The following is a 20640-nucleotide window of genomic DNA, read 5'->3' as shown; positions in this document are numbered from 1 at the left end:
TGAATATCCACATGAAATTTTATAATTGACTTGACAACATAGGTGCTGCAATATGGACAAAGTTTTAGACAGAGGAAACTTAACTCTCTGACATCACCATCATGAGGCCCCAGCAATGGCTGCCACATTGTAAGCTCCATATAGACTGTACGAGAGAGCGCTCAGACAAAACAGTTCAGTCCTGCTGAAGAGGGGACAGTGTTTAATAGAAAAAAAACAACAGGACAACAGAAACATCCACGATAAAAGCTTACATTTGTCAGATATATTCAATATTAGGCAACTCTCAGTCAAAAAGAAATGTTGCATTTACAGTTGCACAACACTGGTTTTAAAGAGTTCTCTCATCTTATCTCATCTCATCTTTAATTACAATCTTAAGTCAAACATCTTTGCAACCCTTGGTCTCATTTTATGAGCAGTCCCATATGCTTTGAGCCAAATATCATTTTGATTTATCTGAAAAACTATCCACCTAAATAAAAAGTAGTTTGCAAACAATCAATATAAAAAAAATCAGATGCCGGAGATATCATGTGAACAGTACATGAAGCTTCTTTTGTGGAACGTCATGTTAACATATTGGAACTGGAGTTCTTGTTCATGCATAATACATTCTGTATAAACATAGTGTGAAAACATAAAGGTGGAGACGGGCTGAGAGACAGGATGAGAGTTGCTTTGCGATAAGGATCCCTCGGCCCCTGTAGAACTCCGTTATGCCTCTAGCTTGCTTGCTTACTTTTTCATGATTGAAGACAGCTCCAGAATCATGCTCTGAAGGAAAGAAAGATGTGTAGACAGTGCATGGTTATTATTCAAACCACAGACATGAACACGTTTTTCTGACCTCACCTTGCTGCTGTGACATAAAGTATACTCCAGGGTGTGTCAGCACCATGTGACATCACACGTCTGGCCACACCCAACCACCCCTGAGGTGCACCAGCATGGAATCCTTCCTTACATTTCCAAATTTCCAAGATACCCAGAGACACCTGGATGTGAGTGTTTGTTTGTCTTGCCTCTACCCTAGTACAATGGAGGTACAGTTTGGTTTATGTTACTGGAATAAACAAGGTGAGTTTGAGAAAATGTGTTTTTGTTTGTTTGTTTTATTTTGATGCATGCAACACTTTAAAGAGCAACTTGACCTCCATGGTTAACTTCCACTTTTTTACTGTGTCATCATTAAATGAAACATGCTAAAAGGGGCAATTATTGAGCTTCTGCCTTTAACTGAATGTAATTTTTATATATGATATGATTCTCTATGCCACAGCACAGCACAGAAAACAACGCGAAGGTGTTTTGTAGGTCAGTGTTGTCCAGCAGAGGGCGACACAGACCTGGCAATACTGCGAGGAGCTTCAAGAGAGCTTTTTCAGTTTTGAAATGAGCCTGGTTGCCCATGTCTAAATAAACTGTCCAATCTAAATGACCAGTCACAACCAGCCTGGGGCAGAATGAGCTGGCAGCCATCTGACCCACTGATATTGTGTAAGTTTATTGATTTTATTAGTTTGATTTGCTTTTATTTAGGCATTTTAAATCTTCTGTAAGTGAAACCCTGCTTCAGCAGGGTGCTGACTGGCACTTTACATGGACTGCACTAATATTGTACATTATACTCTATCAGATAGCCAAGAAGAGACATTGCTTTAGGGGCTCCAGATAAAACATGACATTTTGTTTTCTCACCATGGACATCCTCCTCCCGCCGGCTGGAGGCGGGGGGGTCGTCACTGGACTCTCTCCCTGGTTGAGGTGCTGGGCCTCGACGTCTGTTCCACTCTGAGAATCTGCGCTGTCAGACGGAGTGGCCAGCTTCCCCTCCGACAGTCCTCGGGACATAAAACTGCATTTCCTGGCAGTTGGGAAGTGGTCACTGTCCGGAGAATCACTCATGTCACTGAGCTCCTTACAAACACTCACTCTGCTCTGCTTCCTCTGCGGGTTTCTCAGGGCCGCTGGGATCTCCATGTGGCAGGCGATCAGTGTGGGTCGAGGTCCTGCGTACTGCGGCTGGCCCGAGCCGTGAGGTCCATTCGACTCATCACTGCTGCACGAGGGCTTTCTGTAGTCCAGAGCGTAGCTCTGATCCCCAGACCCCAGCTGCTGTAGGCCTTGGATGTCCACATGGCTCGGCAGGTACGTCTGCTGGTTGGAGCTGTTAGAGGCTTCCTGATTCTGAGGGGCCACTGGGGCCAAATTCTCACCACGAGCATCAGACACAACAGAGCAGGCCATCTGTGTGAGCTGTATCAACCTCTGTGGTGAGGAGTTAGTGAGCACACAAACCTGCTGCACCATGGAGTTTTTCTTTGACCTGTACACACTGTCATCATCTCCATATTTGTATCCATACAAGCTCTGTTTAATCTTCTTCACCCCCAGATGGAAAATCTCCAGGAGGTTGAGGAATAAAGAAACCCCAGCTATAACCAGCATGAAAACCATGAAAATGTTCTTCTCAGTTGGCCGGGACACAAAACAGTCGACACTGTTGGGGCAAGGAAGCCGCTCACATTTGTACAAAGGAGACAGTCCAATGCCATACAGAGCACACTGACCTATAATGAAACCCACCTCCACCACAGATCTGGTTAAGATATGGAAAACATATGTGCGCAGGAGGGAGCCTCTGAGGGGAGCCTTCCTTACTTTCTTCTGTTCATCTAGTTTCCTGAGCTCTCGCTCGATTCTCTTATGGTCCTCCTGGATGGGGTCTGTCCCCTCCAGCTCAGCTTTCAGAAAGGCTTTCTTCTTGTGCCTCTCCTTCTCAAGGGTTCTCAAACGGTACAATGCATGCCCCATGTAGACCAGAGACGGAGAGGACACAAAGATGATCTGCAGGACCCAGTAGCGGATAAGAGAGATGGGGAAAGCCTGGTCGTAGCAGACATTCTTGCAACCAGGTTGCTCTGTGTTGCAAACAAACTCACTCTGCTCGTCATCCCAAACGTCCTCAGCCGCAACCCCGAGCACAAGCATTCGGAAAATGAAGAGGATGGTGAGCCAGATCTTCCCCACAATAGTGGAATGAATGTGGACCTCCTCTAAAATACTCCCTAATAAATTCCAATCCCCCATCTTCTGTCACATTATTTTCATCTGTCAATGAATAAAGAAACAAAAGTAGTTTGTGGGTTTACATTTAAATGGAAAGTCAAAAATGCAATAGAAATGGTTTTACTTACATGTCTTCTAGGGTCCTTGTCTCGTGTCCTTCAGCAAAAAGCCATAATAACAGAGTAGAATCATTTGTGGAGACATCAGTTCTCATTTGTCGTCCCTTGAACTGACTGTGCAGTGCAGCTTACACTATTTCAATGCTGTTGCAAACTAGGACTCCAGTTTGAAGCCATTGATCCACCACGTAGCCCTGTAGTGCCCTGAGGTTAGTTTCAGCCTGCCACATTTAACAGAACACTACACAGGAAATAGCACCATCTGTGACATGTCAATACACAGCCATGCACTGGGTTCAACTTTCTTGCTTATAAAGTACAATAGTGTGCAATAGTAGTCTTTGAACATTGTGGGAATAGTTCTTGTTTGTCCCTTTCAATGCCTGATGCAAAGAACACAGCAAGCTCCATAAAGGGTTTTCCCAGTCTGGTGTGGAGGATGACCGGGAAACCAGAGCCCTGACCTCAACCCCATCCAGGGGAGCCAGTACATACCACCCAACATCAGTGATGGACCTCACTAATGCTCTTGTGGATGAATAGGAGCAAATCCCCATCCAGGTGGAGGCTGTTATAGTTAGAGCGGCTCCTCCAGTCTGCATGTCTTAGTGTCCTTGGGCAAAATACTGGACCCCACATTGGTCCTGATGGCTGTGCTATTGCTGTGTGAGTGTAGTAGTTTCTGTTGATGTGCAGTTGGCACCTTGCACGGCAGCCTCTGCCATCGGTGTATGAATGAGACATGTAGTTTAAAGCGATTTGTCTGGCCAGAAGACTACAAAGGTGCTTAACAAGTACAGTCCATTTACTTAAGTACAGTTAGAATAAACCGGTGGTTTGTCTTGTGAAGCCTTTCAAAACAACAGTCTAATTGCTACTATTAGTTATTAGCAGTTATACCAAAAGTGATCTCCCCTCTAAACTTCACATGATTTAATTCAAATAACTCTTTGAGGGCCAAAGTGAGAGGCCTGCTTCAATAATATTTGTGTCTTGGTGATGCTGCTGCCTCAGATTATCCTCCACTGGTACCTCACAATTTGCTACAATTCTCTTATTCAAGCTCTGTAATGTTGTTAATACACTTATGAAGCAGACACCAGCATAAATAAATAAAACTTTATTTTCAGTAAAGAATTACACACAATATTCACAATATTGCATTCCATGCTGTTAATGAGCAATAGGATGAGCCAAACTAAAAGCCAGTCAGGCCCACAGATAAAAGGTTTAATTTGTATTAACAGAGATAAACGTCCTGTCCTGTACATTAATTGGACATGTAAACATTTCAACAACCTTCAAACATATCAAGCACGACCCCACAAATACATCCATTAAAATGAGATCCAAAATATCACATAAAAAAATGATAATAAAACGGTCCAATTAGTCCCATAGCTCAAGGTCTACCGATGGGTGGTGCTTCAAGTTGTCTCCAGTGAGCGTCCACTAATTTTAGGAACTAAACAGTCACTTAATTTAGGACTGAGCATACTGGAACGTGGAATCATCCTAGTCCAAAGGCAGTTTATCCAAATGCTTTGAGAAAAACACGTTTAGGACCAGACGTAACATGACCTTGTTGGCACTAACATTTTTGCAATGTATCATATCTGCAAATACTGAGAAAGGAAAGCACGTACAGATAGTGCACTGAGGACAAAGTCATATACTTCTGTGAGGACCAGACATCAGCATCCAGCACAGATACTGCAGTAGTGGCTGTGGTGTGGAGTGCTAAAAACCAAAAAGTGCATCCAAAACTAACACTGTTTCAGCGTTCACATCAATCTGTCTCGTCAGTTGTGCTGAAGACGAGTCATTATTGTTGATACTGTTGCTGTGTGGAAAACCACCACACAGGAACACCTTCAAGCGACTGAAGTTTTGACCTTCCTTTGGGAAACAAAGTTTGGCTAAAACTGCTGTCCATATTTGTACTCGGCTGATGATGGGAGTATGCAGAGCTCCAGATCTTGATGCGAAGAGCAGTCTATGTGGGGATCGATCCTGTGATCCGCGAAGACGGAGCCTACATATCTGTGATGGGGCCACAGTATGTGTGTGTTGTTCGAATACAACAACTATATGCATAAATCAGAGCACGCACAGTCAGAGGGATCAGGTGTCCATTTTCTCCTGCTTCTTAAAAAGCTTCATGAGCTGGTAAAATCTGTGAGCAATCTGAGAAAAGAAAAACAGTTAACAGTTGGTGTATGCTTCTTCACCACAGATGTACAGTCATATCACATGACTTCAACAAAAAAGAATAAACATGAACTTACCTGCCCTGATGGCTTATTAAGTTTCTCTGACAAGGCAGAAAAAGTCTCACGTGAAGCCCCTTTTGTCTTCAGGTCAATCAGAATAGCTCGATCTTCATCTCTGGAAGAAGTGGAGTACAGGTAAAGAGCGGCAATCCTTTTCAGGGACACCTCAAACTGTGTTGCTACCACTACATTACAACCTGTTTACATGTACTGTTCTTACAGTGCCTTCTACACAGATGTGAAAGATAATCAAAGAGTGCCATGGAGATTTGTTTTGGATAAACAGTGACGTTTCTGAAATATTTTATTAATATTACAACAGTAGCTACAGGTTGGTAGTCTGAGTTCAGCGGTACCTGAGAGGATGGAAACCAAGCAGGCATTAGCCTAGCTTAGCATAAAGACTGGAAGCAGGGGGAAACAGCTAGCCTTGTAAAGTAAAAAAAATACAGCTACCAACACTAGTTTCACTAATTAACACATTTTAACTCTTTGTTTGATCCCTCCCAAACAGAAATGTAAAAAAGGATCATTTGTGGTTTAAGGGAGAATTGCAGACTGGAACCTCTAAGGGAGCATTAGCGGGGTGCAGTGACTGCGTGCAGTCGTCAGGTTTGGTAGCAAATTAAAACAAATTAGATACAACTTCTTTGATCTTTGGACAGAACCAGGCTAGCTGTTTCCCCCTGCTTCCAGTCTTTATGCTAGGCTAGGCTAACCCAGCTCTGTGCAATGCATGTTCTCCATAGTCTAATGTCACTCTTGGAGTATTTGTACTACTTCTTTTAAGTTTCTAAACATGGTTTCATTTGGTCAGAAGTGCACAATAACAACAATTAGGTAAGAGGTCAAAAATGGCTATTGGTTAGGTGTAGGGCAACAACAGTATAGACGGTATTATCAGCAAAATGTACTTAAATGAGCAAAAGTAAATTTACTTGTTATGCAGAATGCTCCCTTTCAGTTTCTGTCTTAGTATTGAGTCTATAACACTCAAATACAGGAATAAAAGGTACAATATCTCTTGTAGACAAGTAAAATAAAAAGGAAATACTTAAGTTATGCACATCAGAATTGCATTTAAATATAGTACTTTAATAAATGTACTTCATATTTAAATGTTACTTCACATCAATATATACAGTGATTATGTGTTTAACTGTTACATGCAGAAAAGGCTTGTGATTAGTATCATTTGCAAACACGTCAAATTAGATTACACAATGATAAGCCACTGCAAATAATGTGGATGATTAACATCCTGGTGGAATGATATAATACAAAAGCAACTACTGACCTGGTCCATGACATCACCACCTCACCCTTCTTCCTGATTACATTCTTGGCATAGAGACTGTTGGGGGATAGAGATGTGGGGGAGGATTTAGATTCACAATGGTCTTGCTTGCCATTGGACATCTCTTCCGTGCTCTCCTCTTCCTCTCTCCTGGAACGCTTGGCTCTAGACTCCTCCTGGTGCTTGTTCCGTTTCCTGCCTTTGCCACATTCCCTTTGGTCTTTGTCTGATGTGCTGCTTGTGTCTTCTGCAATTGTGAGACTTGTCTCTGACTCTGACACCTCCATTTCATCTCTCTCTGAGTCTGAAGCATGTGATGCTAACACTTTGTTCCTGTTAGCTGACGCAGACACAAGAGCTTTTGGGGGAGTTGTCATGTCTTCTCTATGTCGTGTTTGACCTGCGTTCTCATCAGCAGTGACTGTAATACCTTCTCTGCTGGTTACCTGGCTGATCTGCCCAAAGAAATGATCTGATGAGCTGTGAGTCTCGTGATGATCTGGAGGAGTAGTTTTAGGCAGATTTTTCAGAGACACCGATGGTTTCTTTGAATCTTCAGAAAAACAAACCGTTGAGGTATTTTGTTGAGTGGACTTATCTTTGTTGTGGGATGGATCTTTTGTTAGTGTTAAGCTCTTATCTCGAGAGATATCTGACTCGATGTCCGCCTGACAGACCCCGGAGCTTTCAACAAGGTTAGACAGGTTGTTCTCTGGTGGTACCTTCTTCGATTTGTCTGACAGAACATCTTTTGCTGGATTTTCTTGAATCGCCGCATCATCTTCTCTATGTTGTTGATCTTCCTCCGTTAGTGTTTGACTTAAGCTGTCATCAGCAGTGAGCGTGGTATCTGCGCCAGCGGCTGCCTGACGAATCTTCACAATGAAATGGTCGTTGGATTTCTCCATCACTAGCGCCTGCATGGGCAGGTCGGTCTTGAACACAAAAGGTGTTGCTTCCGAAACCACGCTGCTGCTGGAGCTGCAGCTGGAGTTATCGGTGTCAAGGGCCAGATGAATATCCTGTTCTGTAGCGTCTTCCCCGTCCAGCAGCGCATCCTCACTTATGTGAGCGCTGATGACACTGTCTGGAGTGGACATGACGTGCATGCTCGATGACTGTAGGAAGCTGAGGTGGCTGTCGGACTTGAGGGGTGATGGAATGGTGAGCGAGACTGCCAGATCTTCAGCTAGAATGGAATATGTTCTCTGTGAGGGCAAGCTGGACTGCAGCATTGCTCGGTTATCTGATGGCACCTCTAACAAGCAACTTTCATCAAATAAGGCGGGATTCAGTGGGATCTTATCTTTGGATCGTGGAGACGACATCTTGCGAGGTGAAATACTAGACCATGTAGCGATAAGTTTGGATGGAGTGTCAAATTTTGTCTGAGAAAGCAGTTTAGATGGAGAGTCAAATTTAGTCGGCGTGGTGATGCTGATGCGTCTCTCTCCATCCTTCCTTGGTGTACTGAGGGACCAGGTAGTATTGTCGCCGGTGATGCCACTGGTTTCTAGTAAGTCGGACCCTTGAAGGAGACACTTGAAGATTTCTCCCATTTGAGAATCTCTCACCAGGTTGAATGTTAAACTGGAGGCTTGCTGTTCTGTGAGTAGCTCAAAGTCAGTTTTGTCAAGCAAAGAGCCATTTTGAGAGACAACCAAAGAAGACATGTTATTTTTCTCTGGAGTTGAAGGAATATTTTGAGGAGGAAGGAAGTTGACCACAGTGTGTGTATTCAGGCAGTTTGCTGGATGAGGCTCAACACTCCTCTCATGTGTGATTCTGATATCTTTGCCTCTACTTCCAAGGCCTGTTTTGTAAGGTGCAGCAGCACAAGGCTTTATTCGATTGAGGCTGGTCGGAGCCGACGGTGCTACCTTTTGTTGACATTGTGACTTCTTTGCAGGAGGCTGCTTAGATACTTTCTCATTTCCACTGGGCCTCTTGTCCTCGGCCTGAGCTCTTTCTGGTTTGCAAAGGCTCTTTAGTGTTGTGTAAATATCCTTGAACAAGTAGTCAATTTGGACATCTACAAAGTCCCACAACTTTTGCTTTAGATCAACTGCTTGCTGTTCAAAGATCCGTTTCACAATACCATTATTTGATACTTTGCTAAAGACAGATGCAATCAGTTTCTTCAGCTTGGCTTTCAGCTCCTCTTCCTGACTGCATATTTGAACAAAATTAGCACCATCCACAAATTCTAAAAAAGACTCCTGGAAATTGTCCATCACACCATAAAAGCTCTTCTTGGGAAAGGTTTTATGAAGCTTCATGTACTTTTTTCTGATCTCGGTACGAACCAACTTGAATGTTTCCATTACTGCCTCTATAGTGGAAAAAGAAGCTTTAGTTGCTGCAGGACAAACGGTTTTAAAACGACTTTTTGGACTTCGTGTAGATACACCTGCCGTTTCATTTGTTTCTTTTGATGCAACACACCTATCTTCAGATGTCCTGTTCAACACAGACTTAGGATTTTGTTTATTTCTGACTGGTCGTGCCAACTTTGCCCTCTTGGTTGCAGGAACAGGAGATCCTGCAGCCGCCTCATCACTTTCGCTTACAATTTCCCCTTCCTCCAGTTCAGTGTCAGAGAGACTTGAAGGCAGGATTACCTTGTCCACCGAGTTATACTTGTCATGGTTTGCAGGGGAACCTGGATATTTGTTTTCTTTGTTTACATCCAACTTCTTTGAGTTGGCATCAACAGCTGTGCTGGAGAAATCTGCACAGGAGAAAGAAAATACCTTTATATAGACATTTTTTAGGAATGTTGACAGCATCTTATAATTATGAGTAAAATACCTCATTATTACAAGGTCCCTATCTTGTCCCTATCAATATTGACCAAGTCTCACTGACACAGACTCTAATGGCCCGAAATACGTTATATTATCTGTTTACTTGTAGCCCCAACCAACGCTGACACAATTAACATCACTTGAGGATACTTCATCAGATTTAACACAGCTCCCTCTGGAGCCACAAGAGTAATGTGTAAAGTGGGAGTTACCCTTTAAGATAAGTTTATGACTTCCCATCCTGAGTAGGTTCTGAGGTTGAATCTAACAAGATAAAGTCTGAATTCAACCATAACAAAGGATAACCAATTAAAAAAAATTAAATGGGCACCACAAAAACAGTTTGCTTGAATAATGAGACACTTAAATGGTGATCACCAGATAACAGGCATAAAAATGACTAAGCCTTCTGGATTACAGACTGGATACTTTTCAGGCCAACTTTACCTTTTTGAAGGCTCTTGACATGACCAGGCTTGCCATGAACATAGAGATGACTTCTCTTGGTGATTCGTATTGGGCTCCTCAGAGGACTTATGGCATCAGGGATTTTCTTCAGACTGCTCAGTGTGCGCATCATGGAGTCCTCATCGTGGAGTAATGGCATTGAACTGGAAGGCTCAACATTATTCTCCCGAATCTTTGCAGGACTGAAGCTCTTATTAGGAGTCAAAGTGAGGTCTCTGTACTTCTCTGGCAGCGCTGTCTCCTCTGTGGTACTGCTGACTTTGGACACTGCGATACAGCCGGTTGAAGAACTTGGCTCAGTTGTGATGCTTCTGTTGTCGCTGGCGTCCTCATTTGCCTGTGTTAAAACATAAATAGCCTCAGGAAGACTCAGCCCTTCTTGTGGGACCGATTCCAGGCTTATTGTACTGGATACAGCATCTGCATCTTTAGGGCCACTTTGCATAGAACTATCTTTCTGGTGAATGGAAGCGGAAGCAGGAGGACCCAGTCTTTGCTGACCGTCCTGAGGTAGGGACATTTGCTGACCGTCCTGAGGTAGGGACATTTGCTGAGATTGCTGACTCTTGGGATCGGTCTTGTCGCGAACATCTTCAGCTGGAGGATTTTCCCTTAAGGGTGAAGCAGCTGCACTGTCTTCAACGAAATCCACAGGTAGGCCTTTCTGTACTGTACTTTTACCCCTCAGTTCTACTCTTGAATCAAGCACAACGGGTTCGGTAACAGCAACAGATTGATCCGTATTATTTCCAGGGTTGACATTTTGTAAAGAATTGCTCGAGTGTTCTTCATACATGCTTCCGGGCATGTCACCAACATCATCTGTAGCCTCCAGAGGTCCACATTCATCTACCTGGCTGTCTGAGGGCAGCTTGGTTTTATACTCATGATTTTTTGAAATGTCCCCACCTGCTGCTTTTACAGAAGTACACCTTGGTGATTTTGGTGTGAGAGGCAAAGTCACGGGATTCTCTGCAGTATCTAGGGCTTGGCTATGAGCTGAGGATGTTTGGACTGAATTGTCTTCAAGTTGCTTGTCAGCTGCAGGAGTTTCGCTCTGGTTTATGTCCTTTTCCTGGACATCTTCTCCAACATCTTCCAACCCTGCTTCTAATTCACTGCTGTCTACTTCATCAATCACACACATGTCTTCAACGTTAGGCTGTGAACTCTCATCATCTGGTTCGTCTTCAACTACCTGGTCCACTGTTTCGAGGTTATCCCTGCTTGCTTCGATGGGCAGCACTGGCTTCTTAATTGGTGAAAGGGTTAGATTCAATGTTTCCATGAAACACAGTTTCCTGTTTGGACTATTTTCCTCCACTAAGCTTTTCTTGGTGATATTTGGTTCTTCAGATGATCTTTTTAAGGCCTCTTGTGTCTGTTCTTGTTTTTCCTTACTACAGACGTCAGCTTTACCCTGCTCCGATTCTTTTGATCCCCGTTTCTCACGTTCTCTGCTTGTCTTTGATAGAGTGCTCCTCTTATGCTTTCTACTGAGTTCCTCTTTACGCCGTCTATCCTCCTTCCTCTGATAATCCTTTGAAAGTCTATCCCCTTCCCTCTCTTTAGAGGAATCACAGTAGTGCTCAGCATGATTTGAAGAGGACTTTTTCCAGTCCTTTGAGTCTGAACTTCTGATATAACTGTCACTAGTCTTGCTTTTTCTATGATCTCGGCTGTGGCCCTCTTTAGAGCTGTGGCCCTCTTTAGAGCTGCGTGCGGCACTATGTTCTGAGTCTGACGTGGACATTTTGGCTTTATCTCGTCTCCGTTCTTGACTTCTCCCTTTCTTATCATCAGAGGAAGCAGCACTATGTAAAATCTCTGGTGGAGGGCTTTTAGCCTTCTCTGATCTGTGGTGCCCGTCAACATTTAGGTAGTTCCTGCTTTTACATGACCTGGATCCATATCTTCGTCCTGTTTCTTTGTCTGCCTTGTGAGACTTGTGTTTCTCAGGGGCATAACCGTCCTTGTTGGGATCTGAACCAGATTTACGTTTCCTATCTGTTGATTCAGATAGTTTTTGACTTTGATATTTTTCCTCTATGCACTTGGACTTGTGTTTGTCTGACTCACTATGTCGAGTTAATGAACTGCTGCTGGATTTGCTGCCAGAGTGGTCAGTCGGTTTGTCACGTACATCACAATCTTTCCTTGAGAAACTTTTTAAATGACCGTGAGACGATGCTTTTGAAGTTCTCATCTTGATGCAAGATCCGCTGGGCTGACAGGTGGGACTGTCGCTGTCTTTCCTAGAAGGTTGAGGAGGATCCTTTGGAGGATGATCCTCCCCTGGAGTTGAGGCTGGTAGAGGTGGAGGAGGACTGGATGGTGGAGGAGGAGGCGGAAGGCTGGAGGGAGGTGGAGGAGGTGGCCTACTCTTGCAGCAACCTGTGGAGATCCGACTGGAGGAATTTTTATCCTGCATATTATTAATATGAGATTGATGATGATGGAGCCCTTTCGCTGACCTGGGGAAAACAAAGTTTTACAATTGATTAATCATTTAACAATCAGAACAGGGTAGCTTTTTGTCTACAGACCACAGTGGGTAGGTAATCCAAACAACTTATGTGCTACTTGTCCTTAAATAACTGCCAACATGATCTTTTAAATTTCCTACTTGGAATTGTTAGGTTAACTCATTATGAAGCATTTATACATAGGTTGTTGTAAAATAGATAATACAATTACAATGAGTCACCAGTAAATAAAAACAAACAACAAACACTTACCTTTGGTTCAACCTCTGAATCTCAGCATCTTTTCTGGTAACCTCCTGTCTAGCTGTTCGTAAAAGTGCAGAGATGTTCTTTTTAAGAAGGTAGTTCTCAGTGTTCAGTCCTGTATTCTGTAGAAAGAAAGAATGAAAGAAAACCACATTAGACCACATTGGGACCTCACATTATGGGAAACAAAGAAGTGGCCTGCATGTAGGCCAGAAGCCTAAACAAAGAGGCCTGCGTATAAAACAAAAAGACTACAGCAAAATTCCTCAGGTCCATTGACTCACACCTGAGCGTGAGAGTAAAGGCTCGTGCAGACTACACGACTTTCAGCCGTGCTGTTCACACTACACAACTTGCCGTTTTGTGGTGGGAGTATTGAAGTCTTTGTGGCGTTCACACTACGTGACTGATAGGTGACAGGGGGTCACACACTACACGAGCTGACAGCAGCTCTGTCACCTGACGCTGGTCTCCAAACCAGGTTTTGTCAAGAAAACACATGAAATGTGAAATGGGAAATGACGCGAACCTCCACACGAAACTGCTGTTGTTGTTATTGTAAAGATACCAATCATAAAGACAAAGAATCTGGGTGAAAGGATGGATTAGCACACGCAGGTAACAGGGATTGTCTGAGCTACAGAGAGAGCTGGAGGGGAGTAAAAAGTGTTTTGTAGTGAAAAGTAGCTGCCTGCTCTCTGGGTGGATGTCGAGTCGGCCGACTCCTCCAGATATTTGGCATGCTAGATATCTGGCAGACGTCAGTGATGTGTCAGTGATGCGTTGGGGAGCTGAGTAGTTCACACATAACGACTGGCGACTGCTGATCTATCACTGATTTACCCCTGATCACAGCCTGACGCTCCCCGACCGGCAAATTGGGCCTAAAAATTGTGTAGAGTGAACTAGGCTTAAGTTGTATCCAAATACTGGATTCCTAATGGCCAAGCCCCTCATGGAGGGCAGAGTTGTGATCAAAGGTTACTGTCAAACTTCCATTAATAGCCGAGTCCCAAAAAGCTGCCTACCCGTTTCCTGGCCTGGTGTGGGAACACCTTTTGACAAATAAAACGCAGGTCTGTTTTTTTATAGAAGTTCTTTGGGGCTGCCTGCTTTAGCTGCTTCTAAGCTTCTTGGATGGTTAATCCAAATATTAATGTTTAAACATATGATCAATATGTCAGTATGGACATGCTACACATCGTTAGATCGGTTAGATTCTCTACAATTCAATCGTCGTTCATTTAGCGGAAACAACAAGCCCCAAAGTCTGATTCATATAGATTTACCGGTGTAACCTGCATGGTACAAGAGATTTTTTTTAAAAAAGTGCTGACTCCCGTTACCTTTGAAGCGCTCGTTAAGTCTGAATGTGCCCGGTCCTTGTTTATTTATCTTCCTTTAGTCAGTTAAAAAGAATCAAAACAGCTTTTCATAAAAATTTATTAGGGCTGGGGCGATTCGTCATCGTAATCGATGGCGTAAATGCATCGCTGCATCCGGTGTGGGATTATCCCAGACAAGTTTCAGCTACAAGATGGCGGCCTTCGACTGTCTAAAGTTTCAGACAGACACTCAACAACGTGCTGCTCCGTGAGCTCTCTGAAATGGAAACTTCAGTGCAGCACAGTTGCTGTCCACAAATATGTGAAGCAGCATGAACACGTGAAAGGAAAGTATCCCAGAGCACTTTGTCTAGACGGCAGCACCGTAAATCCTGTTTACTTTCTGTCGCCACACAAGCACGGCACATTATCAGCACGAGGACACGTAGTATTTCTTCATTGCCTTCATGTTAAAAATAATTTCTGCCCCGCTGCTGTCATGGTAACATAACGTTACACCGTGTGTCATGTAACGGTCGGATGTTTCATATTTTCTGTTTATTTAACGCCCACGTATGAGGGAGAAAACAGCCAAATCTAATTACAGACAATCTGTGTCTGTCTGCACAGTCTGTGAGTCCTTTCAGGTGTTCACTGATGCAGAAATACATTTTATTATCATACTGCATTACTTAATATTGAAATGAATCCATGTCAGAAACATTTAAAGTTTGAAGTAAAGCAGCCTAATTAATGTCTGTTATTATCATTATCACAACACTGCAGTGATGTGGAAATTTCATTCATTTTAAGATTTGCTGCTATTGTCATTCTAATGTGCTTCATCAGGATGATTGAATAAAATATAGATTTATTGATTAGACATGTTTTTGATATTTATTTTCGATAAATTGATATGTTAATCAAGTAATAGGCAACTTTTCTTTCTTTAGAATAAACAAAATTAGTCGTTAGATTAATCGACTTGAAAAATAATAGATATGTACAGCCCTAAAATTAATCCAAGTTGTGAATCCTGTCATGTGAAGTCCATCGCTGTCTGTCTGCTAACTTCTCTCATCCTGCACCTTGTTGTTGGTTATGTTTTTTTTCATACCCAACAGCTGAGAAAAGGAAGAAAAAACAAACCTGCATCTCCATTTGCTCCAGTCTCCTGCGCAACTCTTTAATTTGGTTCTGAGCTGCGTGGAATCTGGACTTCAACTGCAAAACAAACAAAAAGAAAAAGATTGTGAGATAGTGCGTAAATTGTTATAGCTTTTGTTTGTGTTGTTAACAAGTGTCAACAACACATGACGCAGAATAATGAACCAACGCTTAGCCTTACTTGACACTTCACACCAGACTGTTGGTCAGAGAGAAATCTATCGTAGCTGTGTTTCTTTTACCAGACTTGGGTCTGCAGGTCACTACTAAACAAAACTATTCTACCAGACAATGCAAAACCCATCATACGTTGGCTCAGCAGGAGTCTTGATGCTGAGGGCTCCACACAAAAAAGCAAACGTAGGGTCATCTGGCAAACAAAGTGAACGTGGCTCAACATTTGCCTCAACACAATGGGACATCATCCAGCAAGGCACTGTGTTTAACCAACCCATCACGACTTGATTACAACATGGCATCACAAACAAAGATTAAAAAAATCATATCTTTCCAGAGTAGTAAACCATCTCCTTAATATTATAAACCACTGTATAGCTTTTTGGCATCTAATAAACCTCAAACGTACGGATCTGTTACTCAGAATCAGACATCTTGATCTTATTTCATTGTGCCAGTGGTACCTGGAAAATAGCCCCAACATAGCCCCTTACATTTTGTTTTTGTTTTTCACGTGGGGCTGTTTTCGGTCTGAACACCAACTAAGACAGGTGTTGGCAGAGTTGACCCACCTTGCCTGAAATATTTCTACAAATGTAACACTATTTAATAAAACCATTCATCTTCAGGAAAAAGAGCAGATACCCTTTTTCACACACGATGTACCTTTGATTTGTATGGCTATCGTAGACCACGTATACTAGATTAATTCAATTATATTAATATAGCACCAATTCATAACAGAAGTTATCTTAAGGCACTTTTCATATAAAGCAGGTCTAGACTGTACTCTTCAAAACAATATTAGAAGAGACTCAACAATTTCCCACCATGAGCAAGAACTTAACAACAATGGCAAGGGAAAACTCCTTTTTAGGAGGAAGAAACCTTGAACAGAACCGTGACTAGGAATGGGGATCGTTAATTTTTATTGATACGGACACCATTATTGAGACTGCTTAACGATACTTCACTATTATTTGGTGATGGTTATTTGGTAAGACAAGACCCAACGGGCCTGAGGTAGGCCTGCACGGTATGAGGACAATATTCAATGTGAGATAATGTTGTTGTATATTGAGATGACTGGTGATGATTTTCTAGAGCAGCAACAGCAACGTCACTATACATAAACTCAATATGTGACATCACAATACTGAGTGATATTTAGAAAGAATGAATCTGCTGTTATTCACCGCCTGCAGGTAAGGTTACCTGGGAGAAGGAGGAGCCGCTGAGTTTACAACAACGTGCCAGATTTTAAGAGTACAGACCAAGAAAAGATTTGATTTCATTTTACTCGTGCATATTTGTTTTAAATGTTCTGCCTCAGATTTGTGAAGTGATCCACTGATTGCCATCAGGTGTTTGATCCAACCATAAAGAAAAGTTTAAAACCACAATTAACCATCTGGTTTCTTCAACTCTTTACTCAGAAGCAAAATGAGCCTTTCAACTTGAAAGAACTAATGATTTGACATTTATCCTGATAATTATTGATATCAAATGATATGAAAGTTTTTATTGTGATAACATTTTTGGCCATTTTGTCCAGTCAAATGGAGTGGATTGGTAGCTGAAGAGGTGCCAGTTGACTTCCTGGGCACTACCAAAGGTGCCCCTGAGAAAGGCCCTGGCCCCTAACTACACAGTGGATGCCCACTGCTCAGAGAATGAATTTCGCATGCTTGCTAACTGGCGAAAAATACAGTTTGGGAACAAGGCTGCAGAACAAAGCAAACAAAAAGTGGTGTGAGGTTCTCACAGGTTTATCTCAACCCTCACATTCAGTATGAAAAGCCTATTGTAACAGGTCACAGAGAGAAATGTAGCATGGAGCACAACTGACCTCAGAGTATGTTGACTCTCTGTTCTGCTGTTCTTCTGTGATAATTTCTTCATAAAGATCCATCGACTCTTTTAGCTGAGAAGCATGTGGAGATGATTTCTCTGTAATAAATCAAAATAGGCAAATTAGACAGATCACTATTATAAAGCCTCAAGTTTAGACAACAAATCTGAACTGGATGCACTTAAATACAATATTATTGGTAATAATAATATTGTGCTGTAGCAGACCAAAGTGAAACTATTTACCTGCATCACTGGTGGAACCGATGTCCAGGCCATCGTAGATATCCACAGAATTTTCATTGACATCAGGTACCAAGACTGTGAATAGTACATGTATTATAAATGTCTGTCATCTTAGTCTTAAAACAAAATGAAAACACATTCACATTCATTCCCACGAGCTACAGACACGACATTTTCAGGGGAATTTTTTAAAGGTACTATTTAGTGAGTTCATTTTAGGTGTAGAATTAAGACACTAAAATAAAATTGAGGAAATTAAATAGAATGCACTGAGTGGCAAAGTTGGAGTTATGTCAGATAAAGAATATGTGTCTATGTCTACAGAGATTAAAAAACCCGTATAGACTCCATATATTAAAATCTAATGACTGCATAACGCGTACTAAATTAAGCATTTGTGACTGACAGCTGGTGTGATATAGCTGCTGAGGTCACTGAAAGACACAACTTATACTTACAACCAGATGCACTGTCTGTCTCAATGTTCCAATGCTCCATTATCTCAAGTTTCTCTGTGGCTCAGTTTCTTAAGGAGTTCCTAAAAACAATACCAAAGAAGAATTAGTAGTCATTACAAGCACACAAATAAATATCAACCAAAACACACTTTGAACAGGCTGAAGGTTAGCCTGTATGCTGATGGATACACTGAGAGCAGGGGTAAGACCAATTAATCAGGAACACATAAAATTAATCCACAAATTGATTGCAGAGTTGATAGACCAATCTTAAAGGGGCACTCTACTAATTTTAAATATAAAGGCTAGTGTACTAGACATGGATAGTACTACTTAGTCTGTTAAAACAGCTGGTTTGAGGCAAAAACAACCTTGATGATGTCATCTGGGTAATCTCAGTTTGGGCTCGGGGACTACACATTATTAACAGAAAGCATGGGTTACACACTAGAGTTGTGGAGCTTGAAAGATGTCCGCAGGCCAGGTAGAGAAAGACACTACTGGTTGCATTACGTAACGACAGGACCAGGATATTTTGACTTCTGCTGCTTTGATTTTTAGGTCTGTCTACAAATAAATAAATAAATGTAGAAATATATAAATATGGAATAAACAAATATGAGATATATACAACTAAAGAGAATATTGTGTACATTCATCCATCTTCATCCTCTTATCCAGGGTCGGGACGTGGTAACAAAATATAAAAATATAGAACAACAATGAATGATTAACAATTAACAAACATGTGCTATGTGCCAGGTTTGTGTGCATGATATGAAATGAAGCAAGATTTAGACATACAAAGACAATTATATCATTTGCAAGGGGGGAGTGTCAGTGAGGGACCTGGGCCTTGTTAATGAGGCTAGCTGCAGACGTGGAGAAACTGTTTTGGTGGCGAGAAGTTTTGGTCCTGATGGACCGCAGCCTCTTGCTGCTCGCTTCATTGATCAATTTGTCATGGAAGATGTGTAAACTGTCAGATATTCTTCCATCCTCTTACCATTATCATAATCATATGTCATTATTATTTGTGGTTGTAATGGGCAATGCTGCAAATCAACAGCAGGAGTGCTTTATTTCTGTTCACTCCATATATCTAAAAAAATACTGATTTTATTTTTCAGCAATGAATTATATTTTAGCAAGCATCTTGCAATGTTTTTTCTAATAGTTTTGGAAATATTGGATTTTTATATGAATTATTGATTTGTCAGGTACTAGACTTGTCAAAAATGTATGTTTCGGTTTTGTTGTCTTATCACTATGCAATTTCCCAAATGATTTTACCAGATAAGGTAACGTTACTATGTTAATAATCTAAATTGGTAACGTTAACGTTATCGCAATGTAAGACAGCATATACCGTAATAAAGGATTTATCCATATTGCTCACTCCTACAGATAGTATCAAATCACCGATGCACTGAGGTTATTATACTGTAGCGTTATTATCTGTAACGTTAGTGATAAAAACAGGCTAATCACTGTGATGTTAGCATGATTAAGATAGTGGTCTAGCTAACTTTAGACCTCTTTTGTTCGCGGACGTGAACAGAAAAGAACAAAGCCCTCCAGACAGAAAGAAGGGAAGACACCCTAGATAACCGGTAGCATATAAATTATAACTAACTGTTGAGTTCCATGTTTATATTAACGGCTTGGGCTAAATATTGCTTCTTTAGGAACTTTCTGCACATAGTTAACCTAATTTTGACAATTTGAGCTCTAGCTCAAGCTAACATTAACGTTACTAAAGTTAATGTTACCTCTTAAACTCCTTAAACCAATACGGCTTTAAAAGCTCCTTAAATCAACTAACACAAAATGGACACATACGAATGGAAGGCAAACCCAACGTACCACTGTTTAACTTAAAAACTTTTATATTACTTTGAAGTAATTACTTTTGACTAACGTTACCACCACGCTAACACAAATCTGTACCTTACCGTTGTCCCGCCACCAAGGTATTCATAGTTTATTTTTATTAAGAAACGCAGACATGAATGACATTGCTGAGAACATCTTAATATTTCCCCTTAATGGATATTTTATTGTTGTTAATAAAGAAGCTTGGCTCAGCTAAACCCGCGTTGGGTGCATATTCAACTTAACGTTAACTGCTAACTTAACACATTGTTATCCAACTATGACTTGGGACCCCACACCGGAGAAGCCCTCGGTAAATTATGGATGCTAATCTGAACCCTATGCACCGGCCAGGCATTCATAAAACGCATATTACAATTGGCTTACTTTGAAGTGTTTGGCTTAACTTACTTGTTTCCGTATTGTTTTGCGTCCTCCTGTTGTTTACAACTGTAATGTCGCGCCAAGACTTCATTGCACAGGAAGTAACGACATTTTCCCGCGGTCTGTCACTGCTGTGGGTGGGTTCTCTTTATACATCCATGGTGTTTTCTTGCAGCTCCGCGGTTTCAAAATATCTTGTTGAAACAGGAGTCAAACCCTAAAGGAGGCCAAATGTACCGCGACACGCGGTCTTCTCCAGCGGTTCACGTCCTCACCCAGCAAACTGCCGTTAACGAAAGCATTAAACGGCAGCAGATACGGCAGGACGCTCGAGCGAAAGTTCTTCGCTCGCGGAGTCTGGACTGTGCTGGCGTCGCTGTCCGCGCGCG

The 20640-nt window shown here is 41.9% G+C and overlaps 2 protein-coding genes across 2 annotated transcripts; both read right to left on the bottom strand.

The window, feature by feature from the left end:
* Positions 1–1635: 1635 nt before the first annotated feature.
* gja10b (gap junction protein alpha 10 b) lies at positions 1636–3093 on the bottom strand. The gene has a single exon (XM_038727489.1). It carries the CDS (start codon positions 3091–3093, stop codon positions 1636–1638), a length of 1458 nt encoding a protein of 485 aa, XP_038583417.1.
* A 1203-nt stretch (positions 3094–4296) lies between these two features.
* On the bottom strand, positions 4297–20634 carry casp8ap2 (caspase 8 associated protein 2). The gene is made up of 10 exons (XM_038726463.1): positions 20279–20634; positions 17993–18072; positions 17535–17609; positions 17287–17387; positions 15243–15317; positions 12775–12890; positions 10016–12510; positions 6762–9492; positions 5480–5579; positions 4297–5378 (listed from the first exon to the last, which is right to left on the bottom strand). Exons 2-10 carry the CDS (start codon positions 18030–18032, stop codon positions 5316–5318), a joined length of 5796 nt encoding a protein of 1931 aa, XP_038582391.1. The 5' UTR covers positions 18033–18072; positions 20279–20634; the 3' UTR covers positions 4297–5315.
* Positions 20635–20640: the final 6 nt, after the last annotated feature.

The sequence above is a fragment of the Micropterus salmoides genome, unplaced genomic scaffold (genome assembly GCF_014851395.1).
Source record: "Micropterus salmoides isolate LMB-PRFRI ecotype aquatic unplaced genomic scaffold, ASM1485139v1 Ms_hic_scaffold_18, whole genome shotgun sequence".
NCBI lineage: Eukaryota > Metazoa > Chordata > Actinopteri > Centrarchiformes > Centrarchidae > Micropterus > Micropterus salmoides.
This window is presented reverse-complemented; position numbering and strand designations above follow the sequence as displayed.